Source organism: Osmerus mordax, chromosome 13 (genome assembly GCF_038355195.1).
Source record: "Osmerus mordax isolate fOsmMor3 chromosome 13, fOsmMor3.pri, whole genome shotgun sequence".
Taxonomy (NCBI): domain Eukaryota; kingdom Metazoa; phylum Chordata; class Actinopteri; order Osmeriformes; family Osmeridae; genus Osmerus; species Osmerus mordax.
In genome coordinates, this window is record NC_090062.1 from 5,678,877 (window position 1) to 5,687,840 (window position 8,964).

Consider the following 8,964-nt stretch of genomic DNA (forward strand, 5'->3'; position numbering starts at 1 on the left):
AGGAGGAAGGGGGGCCGAACGCAACATCACCCCCCCTCTCCGCCACGCCCAAGAGGCAGCACTCCGATGACGAGGAGGACCAGGAGATGGATGAAGATGACGGCGGAGAGGATGGAAGGATGGAGATGGAAAGAGAAGACGACGACCTGGCCGGCGATCGGATGCCCAAGCAGAACCTGAACCTGAACCAGACAGAGTCATCTCCCCCACGAGACGCCCTCAGGTCCGGAGCCGGGTCCTCCTGTCTGAGCCCCCAGGGCCCCTTCCCTCCCCATGCCCAGAACCAGCCTCCATCCCTGGAGAAGCAGTGGCAGCAGGGCCTGGGCCTGCTCTCCTCTGGGGGAGTCCCCCCTGGGCTGCTGAAGCCCGAGCAGGCCCATCTTGAGCAGCAGATGAACATGCTGTCTGTCCTGAGGGCCTACAGCTCCGACAACCTCGCAGCCTTCAACGGCCTGGGGAGCAGCTCCAACACGGTCGGAGGAGGCGCTGGGGCCATGAAGAGGCCCGATGCACCCGGTGAGTGTGTATGTGTGTTGGTGTGTGTGTGCGCGTGCTTGTGCGTGTAAGTGTATGTGTGTAACCTCTCCACAAGGCAATCGACTGATCCCTGTGGCCCCTCTTTGCTCCCCTTTTCACTTTCGAACACACACACACACACACACAGTCATGATATTCGCAAACCATCATACCCCCCCCCCCCCAAAAAAAAAAAAAAAAAAGAAACTCAAAAATTGCTATTAAAGTGATTTCAACCTTATTTCAAGCAAGTTTAGAAGCTATTGAACTGGGCGAGTAGCAACAGATTAATCTTTATTACACGTTTATATTACTGAGCCAGTGGTGTCTGTCCCCATCCTGTGCTGCCGAGCAGAATAACCCTGTCTCCCAGAGAGCAGGACCTCAGCCTCCCATGTCATCTCCTCCACACAGCCCCTAACTATCTCAGCTCTCATAAAGCCCGCTCCCAGAAGCCCATTACTTTATAAAGCCCAGAGATCTATGACCCTGTGAAAAATGAACTGTCAGCTTTCATGATTCTGTTAAGGTTACAGCCACTCCTTGAAACTGCACTGGGTGTTTCCTTTTTTTCTTTTTGTTATTTTTTTTTTTTCGTAGTGCCGTTTTGGCCGATGAAAAGATGTGTTATGCATTGTAGAGATCAAGGCTGAACAGGGTAGGGGAAGGAGGAGGAGAACCAAAATAAATACTGTAGCAGTGTACATACTGTACAAAAAACTACAACTGGTCAGATATGTGTTGGACAGGTAGAAACTGTATTCTATCAAACCCACATTTGCGTATTTACTAAGTACTGTAGCTGCAATTTCCAGTAGTCATCATCAATAATAGGAACTAGATAACTTACTAGATACCACTGGATGTTTTATCTGTGAGCTGACTTCTTAAAAATACTTTTGTGAGCGCGGGAAATAGTTTGTGCATACAGCACAGATAAGTATAAACTGCAGTGCAAGCTAGATCTTTTGTGCTATTGTTGATACTGGAACATAAATATTGAATATTGCATTCATTCAATATGCTATTCATTAAATGTCACCCACGCACATAGACTCAGTGTGTATGTGTGGTTTCTCAAGCAATGAGCCGTGTTGTCTAGCAAACTGAATCAATCTGGAGGCAGCAGGTTGATTTCAGTGTTCGTAGACAGCAAACATTGAGTAGATCAAAAGAATTTCCGTTAGTTGGGAAAACAGAGTAATGTTATTTTTGTTTAGTTTTTCTTTCAAACTGATTCATTATCAATGTACAAACAAATGTATCTATTTACTTATGTACTCTCTTGTGTTTTCGTATCACGGTGCAAGTTGTTTTGTCATTTTCAGTTTTAATAACGGAGCTATTGAATGATTAGTTCAAAACCATCTTACTGTCAAGAACAATAATCTATTATAATGACAGTGTGTGCGCGTGCGCGTGCACGCGTGTGTTCATTTGACCTTTCCACGGTGGCGGATACACTGCTTGTTGTCATGGAACCTGCACAGTGCATATTTGACGGACATAAAGGGTCATTCACAGTGATGGAAGATTATGTGGCATATTTTACTTTGTAAATGCTTTTGTGTAGGAATGTCCCCTGTTTTAATCACAAGCCATCTGAAAGCCAGCCTTGTGATGTGGCCCTGCGTGTGCAGAATAGCTGACCTTTTTAGATAAGGCTTTGTCTGTGGAACAAAAGGCTCTCTTCCTGAGTTGTTTTGTCCTAGCCTTAGTCAGTCGTTCATTGTAATAAGGCCTAGATGGTGATTATGTATCCAGCCACCAAGCCCAGACACCCCTTCCCATCCTCATGGCTCTGTTCAGTCTTGTGGATGACCTCATAGATAACTTTATAGCATGTAACTGATCACTGATTACCATCCAGGAAGATCTCTGCTTGTAATCTAACTCAAAGGTTGTAGATTACATCCTCTACCTCAAACCTCAAATCAACCATACCCCCCCCCCCCCCCCCCCCCAAACAACCTATATTGTATATAGTATGTTATATGGCACTGACTAACATTGACCCTAACCTCAACCCTAACTCTAAACCTTTTGGTCTTCCTCTGTGTCTCATCAATGTATTGAAATCCACATCTGGATGGAAGTATGTCAAGCCTTCCCACCCACTTCCCACTTCCCCTCCCTCCCTCCTCCCTCCACCCCCCACAAAGCCCTCTCTCGCCTGGCTACATCTGCTGCCAGACCTCCCTAGCTGACGGAGGTGACAGTGATACCGTAAACAACCAATCCAAAGGCCTGACGAACCTTCAGGGAACATTCTCACAACCTTTACAGTGTGTTCAGAGTAATCAAGAGCAGATGAGAATCCTGCTGCCACGGAGATTAGAACAGTAACAGAGCAGAGACTTATAGATAAAACCACAGAGCTGCAACAGGATAACAGCTACAGACCAGCAAACAATACAGCAGAACAATTAGATAGAACCATGGATATTGAACAGAACACACTAGTGTTCTACATGGGTACTGTGGACCGTGCACTGTAATCAATGGCAAGAGGTGAATCCAGGCACTTTGTAATGTATAAATATGTATAGAAAACTGTAGTAGGCACATCTAGTTCATTAGAAATAGAATCTAGTCTTCATGAATACCGCTCAAACCCCCTTCCTCACCCAGATCCACTTCTAACCTCCTTGTGGAGGGGTCACCCATGGGGAATTGCAGGGACGACATACTCTACAGTTATTTTGGGGTGGGGGGTGGGGTGTCACGCCGACCAGAAAATTCAATTCAGAACTGACAAAATGTGATTATCTGGAGTGGGTTTGCATTAGGTTTGTATGCAAATAGAGCATAAATCATTAATATCAAAATTCTCCCATGATTTTGCGCTAGCTGTCGAGCACACGGGTTGAGAGTGGCGGAGAAAAGCGCCTTCAGAGTGCCTCTCTTGTCATTAGTATGCCCAGAGCTAGGGTGAACACACTCACGCACACACACACACACACACGCGCCGGACACACTGACACAATATTAAATCAGAAACACACATGTAGGGGCTGTGGTCCCACATATTCATACATTACAAATCAACAGACAGTGTTGGCTTCAATGTCTTTCCTATTTCGCCCATTAGGGATGGCGTGTCTCTGGTTACTGTGGCCCAGTGCGCAGTGTTAGGATTGATACAGCCCACTCTAGTGTTGAGGCTAGCCATTGTGGATGGGTTTCAGACGATCAATAGTTGGCCATGACAGAGGCCTAGCTATAGATAGCCATACATTAGATAGCCTGTTGTATCACATTATGCCACCGTTTCCAACAGTGGACGAGTGGACGTTCTGTAAGCATTTAGTCTCCTGCCAGTATATTCATGTCACGGCCCGGGGCAGTGTGTTTCACCAGGCGCTCTTTACAGGGCTGTCTGGAGTCAGGTCGCCGGGGAGGGGGGGGGGGGGTGGTGGCGGTGGGGGGGGAGGGGGGGGTTGAAGAGGGGGGTGTTTATGGACGAGGGGGATGCTATACCCGGCTCTCTCGGAACTCTGACGGACATGTTTACTGTAGGTGCTGCAGAACGACAGCATGTAAGTCAATGTGAAGCACCTCTCACAGGAGGATGATATTGATGGAGGGAGGGAGGGAGATATTATGCTTACCCCACCTGTGTTTCTCCACCCCTCTCTACAAGGGCTCTCCTCCCGTGCCCCGTCGCCGCGGCGATGAGAGCATCTCTGTTGTTTGTTGTTGATGATTGTTAGGTAAATGCTTGTTCGGCCGCGCCTGCTCCAGACCCATTAGGCCGAGTGAGAAATTACTTGTTTGGCTGTTTGAAGAGCCCAAGCAAGGGTGAACCAATAACTCTAACCAATAATCGTGATCCCGCGCAAGTGGGAGCTGAGAAGGACATCGTTACCACAGCTTAAACTTTACAAGTGGCTCCTTGTCCCAGTCCCAGGCTGAGAGATTCTTCATGCTCTGAGTCTGCGTGTTCCAGCACCCCCACGCTGAGCAAACAGACACAGACCTAGCCTGCAGTACTGGAGATAGAAGCCTCTGCTACTGTACAGCACAGGCTAACAGTCACAGATAAATGTAACACATTCATTGGGGGGGGGGGGGGGGGGGGGGGGTGAGATCTCCTCTGGGGATACATTATGAAGGGTCCAGGGGGAGGGGGGCAGAGAGGATTGTGGGTCATGGCTCAAAAGGCCATTACACCCCCTGGTGGAAATGCAGAGAAGTAAGCCAAGTTAGTGGAAGGGGGGGAGGGGGGGGGGGGCTGGATGGATGGATGGAGATAAAACACTGATGAAGGGAGGGTGAGCGGTACACGTGTGTGTGTGTGTGTGAGTGTGTGTGAGTGAGAGGAGGACAGATCAGGGTGTTTGTAAGTATTTCTGGAGAGAAGCGGCTCTGGAAGTGTGAATGCTCAGCATGGCCTTTTGGGTTTATCAATTTACAAAGGCCCACAACGAGCGTGCGCACACAGCGCGCACCTCCCCTGCCAAGCTTTCACCGTGCCTTGCTCGACACGGTGAGCGGGAGAGAGGAGGAGAGAGGGAGCGAGCGAGCGATAAAAGGAGAAAGACATAGAGAGGACAGAATAAACTGCTAACACATATTGCCTGTGTCAGGAACGCAAACTGGGGGGGTGGGGGGGGAGCCAATGTACTTCTTGCTGATATTTTTAGCCTCTATTGCTTTCTGACAGGATCGGTCGGTTAGTAGGAGTCTGTTTAGTTTTTTTTTCTCCGGGAAGACTGTGTTGTGGGAGGGGGGAGAGGGGGAAAGGGCAGGTAATCTAGTTGTAGCGGTGTTCTTGTCACTGCTGGTGACGTAACACGTGCCAAAAGGGGTAAGCCCTCTCTGTGTGGGACCTGAACTCTGGTCACAGAGGTCACGCCCCTGACCGCAGTCCTTCTACTGCATGTCCCCCCCCTCTAGTACTGCATGTCCCCCCCCTCTAGTACTGCATGTCCCCCCCCCCCTCTAGTACTGCATGTGTGTCCCCCTCTAGTACTGCATGTGTCCCCCCCCTCTAGTACTGCATGTGTCCCCCCCCCTCTAGTACTGCATGTCCCCCCCCCCCTCTAGTACTGCATGTGCCCCCCCCCTCTAGTACTGCATGTCACCCCCCCTCTAGTACTGCATGTCCCCCCCCCCTCTAGTACTGCATGCCCCCCCCCCCTCTATTACTGCCACTGTGTGTGTGTGCTTGTTGGTGTACGTTTGGATCAGTGTGCATGTGTGATTGTGTGTGCGCAAGGGTACGTCCATGTGTACATACTGTGTGTGTGTGTGTGTGTGTGTGTGTGTGTGTGTGTGTGTGTGTGGAGGAGCTGTGGAGTGCGTAGCAGGGTAATGAAAGGATCACATGCGTCGGTCTCTGTGAACAGGTTCCTTAAAGCTATTATGGTAATTAAAAACATATGGTGCCTTGGCTGGACTGGCTGGGATCCACAGATGTACAGGATCATAGCTGTCGTTCCAGCTCCTCCACTGTCTCTGTCACGAAGAGAGCAGAGCTTTCCAGTTCAAACAGCACACACACATGCCCATATTTTTCTATTATTTTCATGCTCACATGCAAGTAGCATAGAGAAAAAGATGCACTTAATCTCTCAAATTAGACATAGCAAACAGTAGCTGACACCACCCCCCCCCCCACACACACACACACACACTCACAAACATTCAAGCTCTAGTGTTTTTGTGTTTTTTCAATTTGTTGCTCGCTAATTACCAAAGCCACTTAATTCATGGGCTGCTTGACTTTTGTAGAAAAACCTAAATGAAAGACAGTGATATCAGCTTCCTCCTTCAAAACAAAGAGATATTCTGATATTGTGTGCTGTTTGCTCCCCTAATTTCCTAGGTTCCTTTATCAAGGAAACACACACACACTGCACAGTGTACACACAGGCAAACGGTACGCATACTTAAAACACTATGTTAGGATGAAACCTGGTAATTGGCAGTAATACTGTCCTCATCAGGTGGTTAATTACTATTAATTTAGTGTGTGTGTTAGTCTACAAGCATGCACGCACACACGCACACAGGTTTCACAAGTGTAAGTGAGAACATAATGTCTTGAATATACTACAGATATTCTACTATCACAGATATTTCGCCAAGTCAGCTGGAATGATTTCACAAAAAGGGCAGTGACAGAGATCTGACAGGTATAAGCCTCATTTTCTATGAAATTATTATTTTATTTAGGGATGAGGGCTATCTCTTTCTAATATCGGTCCTACATTGCGGCATACTAACTGATCTGAGAGCAGTAAAGAGACATGTTGGCCAGATGGGACCAATGCTCCCCTCACTTCAGGCTCTGTGTCCATGTACTTTATAGACTTTGTGTGTCTCAGTTCACCTACATTGGGTGCCTGCTGAGGTCACTAGAATCTCTCTCTCATTGTCTCCCAGAACCATGGAATACCTCCCGCTTACTAGCTCTCCACTTCTCTCTCCTTCTTTCTCCCCCCCCCTCTCTGTATCTATCCCTGTCCTCAGTAGCTGCATGGTCTGAAGTTCTCCCACGATTAAGCTGTCTGTAGGACGTTTGTTCCTCCCTGCCGTCGAGGTGACAGACAGTGTTGCAGATACTCTTTTTGTGCATTGTGCGCTGGTGAGATGACGGCTTTGACGGCTGAAGGCAAGGTGCTATTTCACATGTGCAATATTACCATTTTAACTTGTGCGGAGGTGAATTATCACCTTGTCACTCACCAGTGCAAATACTAGTTTCAAAGAGCAATTAATTGTAATAGCTGTTGTCAAGCCCTGGGGAAGATACCTGTGGCTCTCACATCCCCCTTAGCAGATGTGAGATCTCTAAAAATATTTTTCCCTCGCTAATTTCCCTGATATCAACTGCTCAACGCTGAAAGCTCGGTGAAAGGCTTCATATTCTCCCGTTCTCTTTCTCACTCTGCGACTAATACCTTGATGATATTGGCCGCATCATTTCCAGGAAGTACAGCGCAGTGAATGAAGTATAGAGTTGCCTGCGAACAGAAAGGACAGGGAATATCGGTTGCTAGCAACTCCTCTGCAATTATTCTGTTCATTATTTTTGGAGACAGAGGAAACACAGAAAGATACAGCACAGATATCTTGGGAGTTGGAGAAAGTAGCATTTCTCATTGTTACATTAATGTGTGTGTGTGTGTTTGCGTAAGTGCATGTGTGCACGAGCGTGAACATACGAGCACCCTGTGTCACTCGCATATTTGTTTTTCCATTTTATTCAAGATCGCAAAAACATAAAACACTAGTGACTATAAATTGGCCTTCCAACTTGAGATATTTGATATGATTTTGCTTCCATCTCGTTATTTTGGTTGTTTGTTTCCTTCTCTGCTGTAGACTTTGTTGAGTACGAGTTCCTCCTGTGTAGAGCTGGGCGTCTCTTCCCCAGACACACCGAGATGTGAGGCAGCTGTCTCAGAGGACTTGTTCCCATAAAATAAGACTTCCTGTGAGAGAAGCTCCACCATGTACACACACACACACACAGGCAAATGTATAAGAGCCACACTTACACCTCCGCCAGACAAGAGCATAATGAGAGAAAGAACAGCAACTTCAATGACAATGCAAGAAAAAAGAACGGTACAGGGAACAGGTGCAATGGGGGAAAAAAAGCAAGCATGTCAACTTTTATTCCCTCTGTTATCCCACATCAATGGTACCATACAGTGATGATAATACAAACACAACACAGATATAGACAGCCTAACCAACAGGGGTATGTTTGAAAAGCACTGTGGCAATTAAGGACAAATAACTTGTATTATCCCCTCAGTATCTGCCATGTGAAGGATGAGCCAGACCAATAAATCATGTTTGATTTAAACATCAAACGAAACAGGGAAACAAATAAAAAAATAATTTAAACACAAAACTTCTGGCAAGGAGCAGCGAGGGAATAAAAAAGCATAAAGAAATAATCCTGAAACATTATAACATTAGCTGTTAGAAAATGCACTTAATTCCTCTGCGGAGACAGAAATAAACAAGCACGTGCTAGCATTGTTCCAAGCAAATCCCTCATTCATCTGAATCTCCCTAAATGGAGCATTGTTTTAATAGTAAAATATAGGGGAGGCACTGGATGCTAGTTGCTCTAATTACAGTCATTTAATCGGGATTAGATGGGTTACCTGGATAGGACTCTACAGACAAGGAAAGGCAACCTCAGTCCTACTTTAGAAGGACACACGGGTATACAGCATACAGTAGTGTGTAGGGTAGTGGCTTTTCTGTGATCACATGCCTCACTGATACAGATTTCAGCTCAGAAACAATGACATTCTTCTTAGAATAAGTAAACACTGTTCTATTGTTCTCTCTCTCCCCCTCGTTCTCTTAAAAAAAAAAGAAGCTGTCTCTCCCTGAGCCCCAGTTGAATAGGAGTCAGAGAGAATCCATTTTAATCTGATTAATAACTTAGTTGATCACATATAACCTAATTTTCATTCA

At 46.6% G+C, this 8,964-nt stretch overlaps 1 protein-coding gene across 1 annotated transcript in view; it reads left to right on the forward strand.

Moving 5' to 3' along the window:
• znf536 (zinc finger protein 536) overlaps positions 1-876 on the forward strand; it is a 114,266-nt gene extending 113,390 nt beyond the window's left edge. The window contains 2 exon segments of the mRNA XM_067249415.1: positions 2-516; positions 872-876. Coding sequence (XP_067105516.1) covers positions 2-516; positions 872-876 — 520 coding nt within the window.
• The last annotated feature ends 8,088 nt before the right edge of the window (positions 877-8,964 follow it).